The 18,763-nt window shown below is 39.5% G+C and overlaps 1 protein-coding gene across 1 annotated transcript in view; it reads right to left on the bottom strand.

Moving 5' to 3' along the window:
* Positions 1 to 3,178: 3,178 nt before the first annotated feature.
* Positions 3,179 to 18,763, bottom strand: part of fmn2b (formin 2b) — a 30,264-nt gene continuing 14,679 nt past the window's right edge. The window contains exons 10-21 of the mRNA XM_026351994.1: positions 17,557 to 17,618; positions 14,918 to 15,009; positions 14,679 to 14,808; positions 14,244 to 14,390; positions 13,777 to 13,836; positions 13,472 to 13,592; positions 11,674 to 11,766; positions 10,814 to 10,865; positions 6,749 to 6,898; positions 6,095 to 6,176; positions 5,473 to 5,530; positions 3,179 to 5,366 (exon numbers count right to left, since the gene is read on the bottom strand). Of these exons, the coding sequence (XP_026207779.1) occupies positions 5,504 to 5,530; positions 6,095 to 6,176; positions 6,749 to 6,898; positions 10,814 to 10,865; positions 11,674 to 11,766; positions 13,472 to 13,592; positions 13,777 to 13,836; positions 14,244 to 14,390; positions 14,679 to 14,808; positions 14,918 to 15,009; positions 17,557 to 17,618 (1,016 nt within the window). The 3' untranslated portion in view covers positions 3,179 to 5,366; positions 5,473 to 5,503. The remainder of the gene's footprint in view (positions 5,367 to 5,472; positions 5,531 to 6,094; positions 6,177 to 6,748; positions 6,899 to 10,813; positions 10,866 to 11,673; positions 11,767 to 13,471; positions 13,593 to 13,776; positions 13,837 to 14,243; positions 14,391 to 14,678; positions 14,809 to 14,917; positions 15,010 to 17,556; positions 17,619 to 18,763) is intronic.

The raw sequence follows: 18,763 nt of genomic DNA, 5'->3' as shown, positions 1-18,763 counted from the left end.
CCACTCTAGGAGTCTAGTCTCACTGCCATCACACTCCACATTGCAGTATTGTGGAGCATAGCACAGACCACAATCTGTAGATCCAGTCAAGGAGGGTCCAACCAGTTTAGTTCAATCAGCAGAAGCTGCGTTTATGGACTTCAAATGTTAGTTCCTGGCTGTGCTGCTCCATCACAGTAGAGGTGGAATTTTTTGGCTGGGTTTATTTTTTTTTGAACAGATAAAGTGGCCCTGTTGTTAAATGTTTTATTAAGGTTTAGGGTCTGCTGAAGCTCAGGAGGTAAATTTTCTAGCTGTCCTTTCATATTCCCGCACCAACTTGAGGGTTTCAGCCCCAAAATGTGCAGCAATATGTTGTTGAAGATTCTCAGTCGTCCAGGTGAAGTTGGAAGTTGAGTCATGGCAACTGAACATCCTTCTTGTTCGGTTTATACATTTCGCTAGTCATCCAAGTAGCGTCTTCTCAGGAGGTAAAGTCATCTACCAGTCAGGAACAGTAAAGAGTATTAACAAATATGATGTGCCTTTCTGGTCTTTCATGTCTTTATTGAGAACAACTATAAAAACCTCATAGTGCAAGTTGAAAAAGTATGTGAACCCTTGGAATTAACCAATAAATCACATACCTTTTCCACTGGCACTATGAGGTTTTTAAGGTTGTTCTCAATAAAGAAACTAAATACCAGAATTTTCTTAGTGTTATTATTTCAGGCACATCATATTTATTAATACTCTTGACTTAGATAAAGATCAGATTACGTTTTATGACAAAGTAATGCAGAAAACTACCAAATTTCAAAAGGTTCACCTATATTTTCATGCCACTACATAAATGAATATACATTGTGTGGAGTATTTTGTATTTCCCATGGTTCCTGAACTGCTTACATGCCTTGATTCTGTCCCAATAAAAGAGACCCCCTAACTAATATGGTATTTCACATTCCTATTTCACTAGCTCTGCTAGTTTGACTGACACACTTTCTCTCAGATAAATGTGTAATGAACACAAAACATTCATCAACAGGTTGTCAATGGTGTTGACATGTTACTATGCTATTTTAAGAAATTAAGAATATATTTTACAATTTACCATATTATTAGATGTATAATGAGGAGGTTCTTGGTGAGCAGCTTCAATAAATGAAGTGTTGTCTTCAAACACATACTTGAATGACTGTGCTGTTTAAAGCTGAGATCATTTATTACTCCTCAGATCTTGCAATCTGCCATTAAGAACATAATCCTTAAAATTAAGCCCCTGATCAAGAGCCACATTGTGTAGTGGCCTCTTGTCTTCTGTGTCAAAGTATGTTGCCAGTTCTAGTGTATTGCCCTAGAACTCATCTAATCATGTTTTATGTAGTGGTTAGCACAATCATCTCACGGTTCTAAATGACCCAGACAAAGGCCTCATAATGTCTGATTTACTCCAGGTGTGAATACAGCAGGTACACTCTCCTCCAAAAGTATTGTAACAGTGCGCCAGTTTCTTTATTTTTGTTGTAGACTGAAAACATTTGGGTTTGAAAAGATGAATCTGAGACAAAGATCCACATTTTAACTTTTAGGGGGGCTCCGATACACACCTTGATAGATAGCACCTTTTGTTTTTATCCACCTATACTGCATGTGAGCAAACGTAGAAAAAGTAAAGAAATGCCAGACTGAGGTATCCTTGGACAAGACACTGAAACCCCATAGTAGCGACAACTCAGTCTGGCAGATGTCCAAAACGAATTTCCCCAGTAAAGTATACATTATTATTATTATTATTATTTAAATAGATTTAAGTGAATACGACTTAATATTTACTTGCAAATTTTGCCACACCTTTGAATTCTTCTTTTGTGATGCTTTTCCAGGCTTTCACTGCAGCCTTTCTCAACTGTTTTTTGTTTTGGGGGGTTACTCCCTTCGGTCTCCTCTTTAGTAGGTAAAATTCATGCTCTATAGAGTCTGGAGACTGCCTTGGCCAGTCTAAGACCTTCCACTTCTTGCCCCTGATGAACTCCTTTGTTGTTTTGGCAGTGTGTTTTGGGTCATTATCTTGCTGGTCTCCCAATCAGTTTGGTTGCATTTTCTTGAAACATTACATAAGACTGGTATTATTTATTTGTCTTTAAGTCTTTTCTGCTCAGTGCTACTGTCCATATCTATCTTTTGGGAAGAACAAAATGAACAAACGATTTTGTGTGTAAAAGTTTTAGATCAGGACTTATAGGAAGCCACTTCAGAATAGTCCAATGATTTGTTCTTGGCCATTCCTGGGTGTCTTTTAGCTGTGGTTTGGGTTATTATCCTGTTAGAGGAACCATGACTTGCCCAAGCTTTCAGACACTGGGCAGCACGTTTTGCCAAAAAGTTGCAATTTTGTCTCATCTGTCCAAAGGACATTTTACCAGTAGCTTTACAACGTTTCAATATGCGTTGTCTAGCTTTTTTATAATTTCCTTTCAACAGTGGCGTCCTTCTCAGTCGTCTTCTATTAAGTCCCTTTTGGCTTAAACAGTGGGATGTGACACTGCTGTACCTTCACCTTGGATTTCACCTCTGGTCTCTTTGGAAGTTGTTCTGGACTCTTTAGTTACCATTTGTACCATTTGGCCTCTTGGGGCCACTGACAAGTTGCATTTTTAAGGACAACTTTAAAACAACTGATGCTAATTACAGGACACACTTTGGTCTAACATGTCTTTATGGTCAAATAGTTTTCTGTCTAGTTTGTTTTTTTAAATGCTTCTGTTCAACCACAACTCACAACGTAAAAGCAGTTGTCAGCTTCAAGTTATTTCAGTGACCAGTGATACCGAAATAACTTAATTAAGTTAAGTTAATTAATTAATTTCTTAACCGAAGGGTAAGGACCTCTAGTTTGCTTTACAACATTGCTGCTCATTCACTTCCAGCCTGAAACATATGTTGAAATCAACATTATATTGAACTCATCCTGTTTATTTTACATTAATTGCACAGCATGAAACAGTTAAAATGTGTTCACTTTACTGTTGGGAGCATGATGCTAGCCAACAGAAGAGGACACCGTTGAAAGAAACACAAATTGTGTATCACAATTGTTTATGTATCCACCCCCACCCCCCAACCACCACTTTCTTTTACAGTTTTTTACTTTACATTGACAAAGTCATTAATTAAAAAACAAATTTAATAGCTGTACTTCAATGTACACATCCTTCATGAAACAGCTATCAACCACAGAGATATGATCAATCAGATGATAGCACACACACACACGAGCATGCACACACACACGTTATATATGGTATGATATGGCGTATCATTGAACATACATCAAAATTACATATGTAAAGCCCCTTTTACACTGCCCATTTGAGCTGGGCTTGCCGCACCAATACGCCGCTGCCCGTATGAAATTTTAGCGACATTTTATTGTGAGATCAGCTACTGGAGAAGAAACAGCATTTATGACATGATTTGAACACAAGTACAGTTGTTATTCATTGTAACCAGAAGGTCATTGATAACATGGTTACATTCTGCTTTGTTTGACCAACGTCTTTAAGTGATTAGACGTATGTTGGAGGATAGGAGAGACTTAAAAAGAACAGCTATGGTTGGAAGAAGGCAGCAGAAGAAGGTGTTCATATAGAAAGTGTGTGCTATGCGTCAGACATCTGCTTATGCTTATAGTGACATTCATCTTCTTTCTTACCTTTACAGATAATAAATACTGTAAGTTGTCCTCAATTCCCAAAAATATTATATTGCATGAGTAAGGAACATGACTTTCATTTATTGTCTTTGACACATAAAAATGAATTGTTTCGTTTCTAGGACTTTACATTCATTCTAAGGCCAGTATTATCCCTATGATGCTGCACTTTCCTACCATGGCTACACTGATTGTGCATTTCACTGATTTAATTAATTGACAATACATCATGCTTTTATTTGTGTTGTCTTTCTATGGATCTATGTGGATCAACCTAATTTTGGATTGTGTTAAACTGCACTGGTAGGTTTTCCACTTTTTTTTTTTCAAGTTGGAGTCAACATTTTGAACCTATAAAAACCTATTTCAAAGGCTTCAATATACTGTATATTTACCAAAGCACAATACTTTAAAGTTGATATCATAATGCAATATGTTTACAAATTATTCACTTTTATAATTTTTCACTGAAAAAATATATAGTACTGGACAATCATGCCATTTATATTTATTGTAGAGTACCTAAATAAATTTAACTTGTGACCATTGAGTCGTGGCCATTTAAATGTATGCCACTGTTGTGCAAACTAAATTAGTTTACAGTTGCACAATGCATTTACAGATTGTGGCTGTGATTTACAAAATGTATACCAAAAAAAAAAAAAAAGCAGTTTTAGGAGGTATGGCAAACAATAAAAGCTTATATATGATGAGATTTAATTTATTATTGTTATTATCATTATTTGGGATAAATAGTAAGAATGTGTAAACACTGTTACACATTTCTAAAAATTTTAATTGCAGAAAATGTCATTTCAAGTTGCATCTGCACAAATATATATTTGGTTTAGGAGTTAAGGTGGAATTATGCTTCTCTGTAGGTACACTTAAACATCTGCGCTGGCCTACACAGAGTATTACAGTACTATGGTATGGGCCTACTTCTTGGGTACTGGGTACTTATGTCTAATGTTCCAGTGTAGAAGCAACACATATGCATATAACAACACATAAACACTAATTTGTTGCTCTGAATGTATTAATGCATACATTTTTAAGTTACCCAAATGAGATTTCAATATTAACCCTGGTATTTAACACTGGTATTTTTTATGGCATTGTTTGTGTTTACATCTATTTCCACAACACTTTAGGAGCAGGTTGATGCATTCATGTAGATGATGAGGATGACAAAAGTTGGTGCATTCATTCTTTTCATTTAATGTGGTAAACAACATGAGGCCATTAATACTCTCAGTCTCAGTTTGTCAGCAGTTTCGGTTAGTTCTTCTTCTGTTATATTTGTAACTGACAGCTCCTCAAGATATGTCTACTGCCCCCAGTGGTCAATAATGTGTAATTTACAGAAGAGCTTGTGATGTTTTTTGTGAGATTACAGGGAATTAAGTGCTTAACGTTTATTATTGTTACTCAAAAGACTGGGCTATTTGTTTACCATTCTGCGTAAAAGGTGAAATTTTGTTAATCCATAAATGTGGCCGCACATTATAGGCTGCACAGGCATTAAGATGTAATGTACAACATATCTAATCTGTCATGACGTGTGATGATTCTAACAACACATGATTCCAGGTGCCTAGTGGCTCTGAAGCAATACCTTTCCAGGGGATAGTACAGCAACAGGCTCACAGATCAGGCAACACTGATCAAACTGGAAAAAATGAAAGAAACAAAATGTCCAGATTAGACAGATTAGATTGGACATCTTAATTCCTCTCACACAGTCTTTATGCTGTATGTATTTGTCAGTGACTCACCGCTGGTGACATGCATGCCGAGTCTACTGAGTCAAATCTTCATACCAAGCTTGGCTTTCTGTGGAAAAGCGACATCACAGGTGACATCAGAGAGATTTAATGCTTCATGAATATCCAAAATCTGAAACTGCACAAAAATCTTTGTGATACTAATGTTTAGTCAGATGAAGCATGTATGAGTAGAACCTATGCAAAGCTTGTTACATAGGCCACTGTTTAGAAACTGCAGGCTATAGGCTACAACAGCTAAAACAGCCCAGCATTCTTCATGATTTCTTTATCGTTTCAAGATAAAGAAAATATGTTCTTCGCTAATTCAGGTAAAACACAGGGAGCATTAGCGACTAACACGCTCTATTGAACCAAACCCTAAGTATCTACTGAAGGCATCAAACTTCCCCTTCTAACAACCAGAACAACCAGGTCCGGGGGTTTTCCCTTTTAGGTTTGCACACCCCCAGATCTCAGCAATCATGTCTCATAACAGCAGTTAGTACACTATGATCTAAAAATAAGCAAACATTCATATACTGTTTATTACTGTATATTAAATTAAAACATTTTGTTAATACGGAACAACAAAAGTCGGTAAAATGTATAATAGAGGTAAAGGTCAACTTACGATGCCAGAGGCGTGTTTAGGTTTGACACTGTAGGAAGCCTTCTCCTTGGCCTGACGGAAAGACTCTTCTGCTGCTTTTAGCCTGCACAACACATTATACCATATCACAGAATGTTTTATTGTAGGCGATTTGAATGTGGTAACAATGAAAGACAGAAGGAAAGACAGAAGCTTGCTCCCATATATAAAGGAAAAATTCTCTTAAAATTTGCAATTTTAAGAGAATTTTGGCGACAGTGGTCAAAATGGTTTCCATCTAACACAAGGACACCAGAATTTAGCTGGTATAACGCTTATTTTGAGCCTTGGACAACACCTGTGTAAGCAATAGTAAAAATGAATATTTGCCTTAGAAATGACTACTTGTTAACTTGTACTGTTAACTTCACACATGACCTGCAGCACATAACTGGATTACAGCTGTGCAAACAAAGTGATACAAATACACTGTTTGTGTGAAAGCCCTGTGCTTTGCTGTCCCACCCATCCACCCCAATCTCCTCCTGACAAACTTTGAGGCTCTGAATAGTTGGAGGCCATGTAATGTTCACTACAGCCACTTGTCATCATACAGTACGTATTATAGGGGTTATTTTTGCTAGAGTTATAAACTATGTTGTATTGTTAAGGACAGTAACACACATGATAACATACCTCTCCTTGAGAATGGCTTTGTTCTCCTTCTTCCACTGGTCCTTGAAGTCTGACGAGAACTCATGCCAGATGGAGAAAAGTGTGTTGGGTGAAATCTCCTTCTCTCCTGCCTTGGCCTTCACTGAGAAGAACACTGTGAGCTCCAGGAACCTGACAGGACATAATGTCAACCAATACCTCATAATCCTGTGCAAAGCTGTATGCTTCATCTTTGTATCGATTGTCCAACTTTGTTTTCTAATGCAGTGTGTTCTTCTCTTTCTCCTCTCACATTAGTGCTGTAAAGCCTGTTATAATTTAATGGTGGTGTTTATGGGTTGTATTTTTTTTACAATATTATCTAAAAGCTAACCGTTGCCAAGAAAGAACTCCAAATTGCTTTCACCATATTGGTGTTAATAACAAATATGGCTGTATTTATAGTTGGTGAGGATTAGAAACAGCAAATTTCTTTACAAGTGGAGGAAGTTGTTGCCTAGTAACTGAAACAGTTATTTTAGATAGGAGCAGAGCAGAGTTGTGGGAAATAATGCACTCTTCAGTCAATTAGAGTATTCTCTGTGGACATGGTCCCAGATCTCGGCACTGGCCATAAAGATTTCCAGTAACACAGTCACTTTCTAATAAATTTGAATAAACACATTTTTTTATTGGATATATTGCTGTTCCGTGTTTGCTCAGAATCAAGAGTTAAATCAATACACACATTTTACGACAAATGTGCACACACTACAGACACAGACTCCAACTGGGTATGCATAAAGGGACACTTTTAGGCTGCATGTAGATGATCATCTCTTCTTCTTCTTCTCTTTCGGCTTTTCCCATCAGGGGTCGCCACAGCGAATCATCCTTTTCCACCTAAATCTATCATGAACATCTTCTACCCTAACACTAGCCAACCTCATGTCCTCTGTTAAGACATCCATATATCTCCTCTTTGGTCGTCCTCTTGCCCTCCTGCCTGGCAGCTCCATCTCCAACATCCTTCTACCAATATATTCACTATCCCTCCTCTGAACATGTCTGAACCATCTCAGTCTTGCCTCTCTGACTTTGTCGCTAACACAGGCAACGTGAGCCGTCCCTCTGATGTACTCGTTCCTTATTCTGTCTAACCTGGTCACTCCTAAGGAGAACCTCAACATCTTCATCTCTGCTACCTCCATCTCAGCCTCTTGTCTCTGTCTCACTGCTACCGTCTCTAACCCATAGAGCAGAGCTGGTCTCACCACTGTCTTGTACACTTTTCCTTTGAGTCTTGCTGACACTCTTTTGTCACACAACACTCCTGACACTTTCCTCCACCCGCTCCAACCTGCCTGCACTCGCCTCTTCACCTCTTTTCCACACTCTCCATCACACTGAACTGTTGACCCCAAGTACTTAAACTCCTGCACCTTCTTCACCTCAGCCCCCTGTAACCTAACGCTTCTACCTTGATCCCTCTTGTTCAGACACATGTAATCTGTCTTACTACGACTGACCTTCATGCCTCTTCTTTCCAGAGCAAACCTCCACCTCTCCAGCTGTTCCTCTACCTGCTCTCTACTCTCACTGCAAATTACAATGTCATCCGCAAACATCATTGTCCAGGGAGATTCCTGTCTGACCTCATCTGTCAGCCTGTCCATCAGCATAGCAAACAAGAAGGGACTCAAAGCTGATCCTTGGTGTAGTCCCACCTCCACCTTGAACTCCTCTGTCTGACCTACAGCACATCTCACCACCGTCATACTTCTCTCATACATGTCCTGAACTAGTCTGACGTACTTCTCTGCCACTCCCGACGACCTCATACAGTACCACAGCTCCTCCCTCGGCACCCTGTCATACGCCTTCTCTAAATCTACAAAGACACAATGCAGCTCCTTCTGTCCATCTCTTTTCCATCAACATTCTCAAAGCAAAAATGGCATCAGTGGTGCTCTTACGGGGCATGAAACCATACTGCTGCTCACAAATCTCCACCTTCTTCCTAAGCCTGGCTTCCACTACTCTTTCTCACAGCTTCATTGTGTAGCTCATCAACTTTATTCCTCTATAGTTGCTGCAGTTCTGCGTGTCACCCTTGTTCTTAAAGATCGGAACCAGAACACTTCTCCTCTATTCCTCAGGCATCTTTTCACTCTCTAGAATCCTATTGAACAAACTGGTTAGAAACTCCACTGCTGTCTCTCCTAAGCACTTCCACACCTCCACAGGTACGTCATCAGGACCAACAGCCTTTCCACTCTTCATCCTTTTCAGAGCCTTCCTAACCTCATCCTTTCCAATCTCTTCTATTTCCTGCTCCACAACATCAACATCTTCCTCTCTTCTTTCCCTGTCATTTTCCTCATTCATCAGCTCCTCAAAATACTCCTTCCATCTTTTCTGCACACTCTCCTGGGTTGTTAGTACCTTTCCATCTCTGTCCTTAATCACCCTTACCTGTTGCACATCCTTCCCATCTCTATCTCTCTGTCTGGCTAGCCTGTACAAGTCCTTCTCTCCTTCCTTTGTGTCTAACCTGTCATACAGCTCATCGTAAGCTTTCTGTTTGGCCTTTGCCACCTCCCTCTTCACTCTACGCTGCGCTTCCTTGTACTCCTGTCTACTTTCCTCAGTCCTTTCTACATCCCACTTCCTTCTAGCTAACTTCTTCCTCTGGACGCATTCCTGTACTTCCTCATTCCACCACCAAGTGTCTTTACCTTCTTTCCTCTTTCCAGATGACACACCTAGCACCTTCCTACCTGTTTCCCTGATAACTTCTGCTGTAGTTTCCCAGTCATCTGGAAGCTCATCCTGACCACCCAGAACCTGTCTCAACTTCTGCCTGAATTCCTCACAAGTTTCTTCATTCTTTAGCTTCCACCACTTGGTCTTCTTTTCTGTCTTCCCTCTCTTCTTCTTCCTGACCTCCAGAGTCATCTTACACACCACCATGCGGTGCTGTCTGGCTACACTCTCTCCTACCACCACTTTGCAGTCACTAACCTCTCTCAAATGACCTCGTCTACATAGGATGTAGTCCACCTGCGTACTCCTACCTCCACCTCTGTATGTCACTCTATGTTCCTCTCGCTTCTGGAAGTAAGTGTTGACTACAGCCATTTTCATCCTCTTAGCAAAGTCCACCACCATCTGTCCTTCCAGATTCCTTTCCTTCACACCAAACCTGCCCATCACCTCCTCATCACCTCTGTTGCCCTCACCAACATGCCCATTGAAGTCTGCTCCAACAACAACTCTCTCTCCTCTGGGGATACTCTCTATGACCTCATCAAACTCACTCCAGAATCTCTCCTTCTCTTCTAACTCACAGCCAACCTGTGGATCATACCCACTGACTACATTCATCATCACCCCTTCAATTTCTAGCTTTAGGCTCATCACCTGTCTGAGACTCTTTTTACCTCTAGAACATTGTTCACAAACTCCCCCTTCAGGATCACTCCTACCCCGTTTCTCTTCCTATCAACACCATGGTAGAACAGTTTGTATCCTCCTCCGATACTATGTGCCTTGCTGCCCTTCCACCTTGTCTCCTGCACACACAGAACATCTACCTTTCTTCTCTCCATCATGTCTGCCAGCTCTCTGCCTTTCCCTGTCATCGTACCAACGTTAAGAGTCCCTATTCTCAAATCTATGTTCCTGCCTTTTCCCTTCTCTCTCTGACCACGAACCCTTCTGCCTCCCCTCTTTCTTCGACCAACAGTAGTCAAATTTCCACCGGCACCCTGTAGGTTAACAGCATCGGTGGCGGTCGTTGTTAACCCGGGCCTCGACCGATCCGGTATGAAAGTCTTGTGAATGATTCGCATGGTTATTTTGGCAATTTTTACGCCGGATGCCCTTCCTGACGCAACCCTCTCTATTTATCCGGGCTTGGGACCGGCACAGAAGTCACTGGCTTGCAACCCCTATGGCTAGATTAGATGATCATCTCTGGTGTAACGTAAATTCAAAGCATAAGGAACTCAGGCTTGATCATTGCCTCCAGAATCCACTGGGATAGAACCACTTCATCTTAGTGAGATTTAGACAGTTGAAATAAAAAATAAAGCTTGTTCTTACAGTTTGTGAGTGTTCCTGAGTTGAGAATCCAGGGCTTCCAGCTCAATTTTAGCTAAGGAAGGAAGGATAAAGGCAAAAGGTCAAAAAAAGTACAGTAAAAGTTGGTCTCAGCTGCTTCCACTGATTCATTCTAGTGTAAGGTAATATACCAAAATATAACTGTGTATTTCACAGTATTTTAGTGATATCTGGTCTATACTAAAACAAGTTAATTAGTGTGCCTTTCCCTGAGCTTGTCTTATTACATCATAGATATTGACATGATATCACATTTACAGTGTGAAAACAGTATACTAGATTTTGGTTGAGTTTCATAAAGTTGCTGAACTTAGACCTGACCAACTGCAGCAAACACAGATCATAGCACTGCCCCCACAGGTTTTTATGGTAGGCACTAGGAATAATGAGTGCTCCTAATCAGACCACTTGACCTTCTTCCATTGGACAGTTCTTAACCCAAGTTTAGTAGTTTCAGCAATCTCCTTAGATGTATTCTTTGCTTGATGCATGCCAATAATTTGAACTTTCTGAAACAGATTGACGTCTTTTCTTGGTTGTTTTCCGACTTCCGACTTGGTTGTTTAAGAAATGAGATGCTACGTACTGCATCAGTTAGGGTTAAATAACTTTGAAAAATGAAAAATAATCACCAATGCAGTAATTATACTCTGTAAGATCTTAAACCTTACACTGTAAAGTGCCTTGAGATGACTTCTGTTGTGAATTGGCGCTATTCAATTAAAATTGAATTGAAAAATTTTAATTCAATTAGTTATTCAATGGGACGCGCTTACCTATTTGCTTAGTTAATTCCAGTTGGTGACCTTTTTTTGGACAGGCAATATATTCAAAGTTTTTACCTTGTGTGAGGAAGTCTTCCATCTTGTCTTTGAACGGCTGCAAGTTGTCCTCCTCTGCAGCCTTGCACACCTTTTCCACTTCTGTTGTACATGCTGACAAAATAATGAAGAGCAATATAATTTGATTTTTCAGAGGGATTTTTGGTGGTAACTGGGTTGTTGAACATGTTTCACTTCTCATCAGAAAACCTTCAGTTCAGTTCTAACTAAATGGTAGGAAGTCAAAGGCATTTAACGTCTAAGGAGTTGTTCACATGTGATTGCTGTCAGGATTGCTGAGGTCAAGTATGAAGTTACTATGTCTTGTTTGCGTCACATGAGTCGAGGTATGGACGGCTGTTACAGTGCCTGGGGTTAGGGTTGAGGAAGTAATTTGCACTTTCGCAAAAGGTTTTCACAGAAGACAACATTTGCAGTACGCAAAATACAATATGGCAAATGTGTAGTTGTCAGTGTGGTTAGATTCATTAATGCTTTTACAATGCATCTCCTTTTACCATTATTCAGTGTGGTATACATGTTAAATGTACTGTTATATTGCCAGTGGCCAACTACTGTATAAATGCTGTTGCAAATGGCCCACAGCTTGAATTTCTCAATTCACCTACTCTGTTACCAGTAAATATTCAAACAACTACTAAATTTAGCTCCAAAATGCAGAATGGCTCATTTTATGTAGATTTAGCTTATATTATTGGATTTATAAATAATTATTGATGTATTATCACATTTATCACTGTCACACTATCACATAATGTTGCAGCTAGTATATATGGACATTGTTTTAACCCCTTATATGCTCTTTTAATTATGTTCATATGCTGTGATTCTTACATGTCATTTGAATTACTTTACATACTGCTGGATAGTCAGTGACTTTCATATCAGGAATCTTGCTGATCAGATTCCAATATAGTGAAGTGGGAGGCAGAGCCTTTAGCTACCAAGCCCCTCTCCTGTGGAACCAGCTCCCAGTTCAGGTTCGGGAGGCAGACACCCTCTCTACATTTAAGACTAGACTTAAAACTTTCCTTTTTTATAAAGCTTATAGTTAGAGATGGATCAGGTGACTCTGAACCATCTCTTAGTTATGCTGCTATAGGTTAATCTGCTGGGGGACCTCTACTGATAAACCGAGCTCCTCTGCTCTCTCCTTTCTCCTGTATCAATGCAAATGCCACCATTGCATGTCATTAACTTTGTGTCTTCTCTCTCTTTAAGTTGTGTTTCCTTCTCTCTGTCTCCCTCTCCCTGTACTTTTCTGCAGGTATCCTCGGGCTGGAGCTGTACATCTCCAGAATCCAGTTCATCTGCCCAATGTTTCTTAAGCTTGTTGTTGTCTTTATTGCCTGCTGTTCTTTTCTCTCTTCTCTTTCCACTCAGCCCAACCGGTCGAGGCAGATGGCCGCCCACTATGAGCCTGGTTCTGCTGGAGGTTTCTTCCTCTAAAGGGAGTTTTTCCTCTCCACTGTAGCCTAAAGCTTGCTCAAATGGGATTGTTGGGTTTTCTCTATAATTTTTTGTATAAATATTTTCTGTAAGGTCTTAAACCTTAAACACTGTAAAGTGCCTTGAGATAACTTCTGTTGTAAATTGGCGCTATACAAATAAAATTGAATTGAATTGAATTGAAGTAAAGATATTTGCCTTTGAAATGTATTTAAGTTGGAGTAATAAAAATCCCTCAAAATTGTACAGTCCTTATGTAAATATACTTAAGGTGCTGGAACAAAGGAAGCACTGAGAACTGTTGTGGATCATTGCTTTAAATTTCAGTATGTGTATGTGTGCATGTTACCTCTAAGGTCTTTCCTGAGTCGAGTCAGATCTTTCTGAAAGTCTTCGAACTTCATTTGTGAAGCCTGGAACAATTCGTGAGGCTCAGGGAGAGGATACACACACGTCTCCCTGCCAGCATCCTAATGAGAGAGACCCATACATCGTAAAACATTGATAATAATAATTCTGACAGTTAATCACAAATGTCTGACGCACTTTCTAGGTTGAACACGTGCATTATTTCTCACTTTGCTGGCTGCAGATGCCAGATGTGCTCAACACATCAACACTGAATATGAGGTACATAGGAAAGGAACGACTTACCTCATCAAAGTGTCTGAGGTAGTATGCCACAATGAAACATAGAAGACTTTTAGTGCTGTCCTATGTGTGTAGAGAAAAGAAAAGAAAAACTTCAAAGTTCAAAACAAAGTTAACTGAAGGAGATAGATTAGTTTCAAGAACATGATATCTGCTGTGTATGTATTTCTGGTATTTCTCTGATTTTCCAGCTGTAAAGATTTTCCAGTAGCAAAGTAGTAACTGATGACATAATTTAATCAGTCTGCAGCCCGACTCAATTCAATTCTTCCTCTCTCTTTGCTGTGCCACTGCATTAAGCATTCACAAGACACTTTATTTCTGCAGAACAAACAAGAAAATAACTTTTTGGGAACAAAGCTACAGAGATGGCAGAACAAACAGGGATTTTCATGTGATGCAATTTCTCCTGTTATGTCATTTAATTTGTATGCATTTGTTTGTCCCTTCAATGTCCTCTCTTTACTTACACTGCTCTTGACATCTTTAAGTTTGGGCAGGATGTCGAGGGTGAAGCCATCAGCTTGTCCTCTAGTTCGATTTCCACCGTTCATGAAGTTACCAAAGGCTAGAACCAGACCTAGAATTTGCTTCACTGTCTTACTGTCCTGTAATGCCTGCAGAAGTGATAGACGTTATACTGTTGTGAGTACAATGAGAGAGTTAAAGGAAACACATCTGAAGATAGAAGGTATGAAGGTAGTCAGACAGACAATTATTTCAACTTTTTGTAACTTCCTTGGGACAAACTTTTTCCCATGGTGACTTTTCCCGATAGTTTTTCACAGGTGAAGCGAGAATATCCCTGGTTCCTGAAAGGCTCTTTTCAGTCCTGCACAGTCACACAGTCCTGTGAGGTCTTCCTTGATCAAAGCTGATGAATTATCATATTTTTTCTGACTCACCTTGCATAGCCTTTGCAGTATGTCCAGTTTCCTTGTTATGGATGACATGCACTCAGAGAAGCTAGACTGGAAGAGGATGCAGAAGACTCTGCCAGAGAAGTTTGGGATAAGGGATAGCTGGTACAGAAACCTGTAGCAAATGACAAATGCATGTTGCTTTGGTTTAAGTCTTTACAATATTACACATGCTTAGCAGTTCATCTGCTCTATAGTGTTTATGTATTAGAGGAATAGCTCACTGCTCAGGTTTGTCCAGAGGTTTAGCATTCTCTTTGTCTTTTGAGGACTTGATGTGCTTTTCAATTTTGTCCAGCTCTTCCTGCTGTGCCCTCTGTAGAAAAAACACAAGCAACTGATTCCATCTCTCTTCTAAACCACTAAATTTCAAATTCTGTAAAAGCATTTACAGCGGCATCAAAAAGTATGTGAACCTCCTACATTTGTCATAAAACCTTATCTGATCTTCATCTAACTCTGGGGTGTCAAACTCAAATTCGCAGTGGGCCAAAATTAGAAACTGGGACGAAGTCGCGGGCCAAACTTAATCTTTATTGAAAAATTAACTGCATTTGTGCATGTTTTCCCATTTCTCCAGATATGTAATGTTTAACCTTTTCATATGGAAACAAACTTTAGTTTTGCGTAAACATTGAATCTGGAGCAAGCAAAGCTTAATATTATAAATAAATGAGAAATTAAATTTGAAATAAAACACGCATCAGTGGTATTAATTTCTTATTATGTCTCTATCTGTAGTCTTTCAAGTTCCTTTTTAATGAAAATCTTTTCTCATAGGCCAACAACAAAACAACCAAAAAATAATAATAATTTACTTCAATCTTTCAACTATTAACAGTCCATGCCTTGGAGTAGAAAGACAGCATTCATTCAAGCTCAGTTTGCTACACTCTGATTTACTCTGATGAACACTGGTTCAAGCCAGATACCTGACATCTCTTCTTAGATGCAAGTGCATCAACGCCTGGGGTTAGGCTCTGAGCTGAGGAGATCCTCAAGATTGAGTGAAGGTTTTGATCAGTGAGACGACTCCTGACTGGTGTTTTGTTCATCTTCATCAACATAGATATGTCTTGCCGAACATAGAGAGCACGGAGTTCGGGGCAGTGTGTCGGGGAGGAAACATGGAAACTGTGCAGCACCCACAGAGTCATACTTTGACTTGACCGTGTTACTACACTGGAGTTCAATCAGCTCCATTTGGAGGTTGGTTGGTGCGCTTTCCATGTCAAAGCAAACTGATTATTGAGCAGTTGAAATCTGCATTTCTGGGCTTCTCGGCAAATCATAAACTCGATGAGGAGTACGCTGATTTGTTTAACAAACTGTGCACTTTTGCACTTTTGTGCATTTTTGGGGAGGGGTGGATTAACTTTGTCTGAGGTGACTGGTTGCATGGATGTTAATTATTGTAAACAGATAGGATACTGATGCGCCAACGCACTAACAAAACATTCTTGTAGTACTTGCAGTGTATGCGCTATATACTGGGGGCCTAGCTCTAATACACATTTGATATGATCTGGCCAAATATAATATATCACGGGGGCAGATTTGGCCCGTGGGTCTGACTTTGACACCTGTGATCTAAGTTAAGAGTATTAACAAATATGATGTGCCTAAAAAGATAACACAAAAAAATTCTGATCTTTTATGTCTGTATTGAGAAGAGCCATAAAAACACCATAGTGCTAGTGGAAACTGTTGCCTTACAATAACCTCAACTGGAGTCAGGTGCTACAATACCTTACAGGTATAGGTGCTCTTACAATACCTATTGGCTGTGGCTCAATAGGTAGAGCAGTTGTCTGCCAATCATAGGGTCGGTCGTTCGATGGCTCTGCCATCGGTGTGAGAGAGTGTGTGCGCTTGTGTGTGTGAATGGTTGAATGAGATGCAGCGTAAAAGCTGATTTAACTATTTAAAAAGAAAACACAGCACTACATCTAGCATAAAAAGGAACCTGCATATCATCATGAAAACATCCTCCCAATCGTAAAGTTCAGTGAAGAAAACACCATGATTGGGGCCTGCCTTGCTGCATTGGGGCCTGGCCAGCTTGCAGTGATTGAGGGGAAGGTGAATTCCCAACTGTATTAAAAAATCATCAGGATAATGTGACAATGTCTGTACATCAGCTGAGCTATTGTAGAAGTTGGGTGATGCCAGAGGACAATGACCCAGAATACAAGTTCACAACAGAATGGCTTCAGAAAAACAAAATCCCCCTTTTGGAGTGGCCAACTCAGAGCCCAGACTTCAACCCAATAGAGATGCTATGGAACGACTTTAGGAGAGCCATACACATGAGACGAAGTATCTGGTTGAGCACTGTGAGGTTTTTATAGCTCTCAACAAAGACATGAGAGATCAGAATTTTTTTGGTGTTATTTTTTTAGGCATATCATATTTGTTAATACTCTTGACTTAAAGATCAGATCATGTTTTATGATAAATGAATGCAGAAAACCATATTTCAAAAGGTTCACATGCTTTTTCTTGCCAATGTAAATGCCACACTGCACTGTACAGTATATAGTGTGTATTGTAAATAATAGCATTTCTACAGTCTTACTGAGAATTGCCCTTTGTCCGCATGAAACGAAATCTCAGCTGTGTTGATACACTCTGCTGAGACACCTTAAATTATTTCTGTGAGTGTTCTACGCTTTTATGTCCTGGGTCTTGGATATCAGGCTACATTTACTGCCATCTCTCATGACTGCATCCATGAAAGCTACTTCATGCTTGTGACTCAATGTGTCCACAAGAGTCTGTGTGGGTCAGACTATCTATCTAATTACTGAATAATAGAATAAAATAACCGACTGTACATTTGTGGAGAGTGTGTGCTGCTCACATTTTCATACAGGGCCTGCAGGGTCTCCAGGTCCACTACTGTATTGTCCAAATTCAGAATGGCTGACAGAGAGAAAGAGAAAAAGCGAGAGAGAGAGAGAGAGAGAGAGAGAGAGAAAGACAGAAAGGGGTTTGATTTTAGCTGTTGAAAACTTTCAAACGCTTTAAAACCTAATTTAAAAAAAAAACAAGCACATTGTGTTTCTTTAAAAAAAGAAACAATAAATATACACTACTACTTCCAACAAAAACTCAAGTGCTAAAACCATTTTGCATTATTTACAACAGTGGGTGAAATGGGTGTCTTCCCTCAGTGAACCTGATTCCTGCTGAAGATTACTGGTTAATGTCTAGAAAATGTGCCAACTGAGGTGCCAAAAAAACCCTTCAGGCGCTACATCACTACATTGGACAAGCCCCGACCTAACATGAGCCTTTTTCCTGTTTTTCCAAATCTTAACAGTCCAATCCAAAGAAATAATTGAATAACACCAGAGTCAGTGTTTTATTAACTCATAGATAGAAAGATTATATTGCCTCCACGCATTTCTGCAGTGTTTTAATATACCTACTAAGTAACTCTATATTAAATTAGTGGACTATTGCAATTCACTATTGATAGGAGGTCCCGATAACTCTTTAAAAAGCTTCCAGTTAATCTAAAATGTTGCAGCCAGAGTTCTGCCTAATATTAGTAAGAGAGATCATATTTCTCCTACATTAGCTTCTCTCCATTGGCTCCCTGTAAAATCCAGAATAGAATTTAAAATCCTTCTCACATACAGTACATCCAGAAAGTATTCACAGTGCTTAACTTTTTCCCGTTTTCGTTATTTTACAGCCCTATTGCAAAATGGATTAAATTCAATGTTTTCTTCAAAATTCAGCAAACAATACCCCAAGAAAGAAAGTGAAAGAAGGTTTTTTGAAATCTTTGCAAATGTATTAAAAGTAAAAATGTAAAAAAAAAAAATCACATACATGAGTATTCAAAGCCTTTTGCTCAAAGGTGTTGAAGCGCCTTTAACACCACAGTCTTTTTGAGTATGATGCTACAAGCTTGGCACCTACGTTTGGGCAGTTTCTCCCATTCTTCTTTGCAGTACCTCTCAACTCAATGAGTTGGATTGGGAGCGTCGGTGCACAGCCATTTTGTTCAATCAGGTTCCAGTCTGGGCTCTGGCTGGGCTACTCAAGGACATTCATAG

This window comes from Anabas testudineus, chromosome 19 (genome assembly GCF_900324465.2).
Source record: "Anabas testudineus chromosome 19, fAnaTes1.2, whole genome shotgun sequence".
Classification (NCBI taxonomy): domain Eukaryota; kingdom Metazoa; phylum Chordata; class Actinopteri; order Anabantiformes; family Anabantidae; genus Anabas; species Anabas testudineus.
This window is presented reverse-complemented; position numbering and strand designations above follow the sequence as displayed.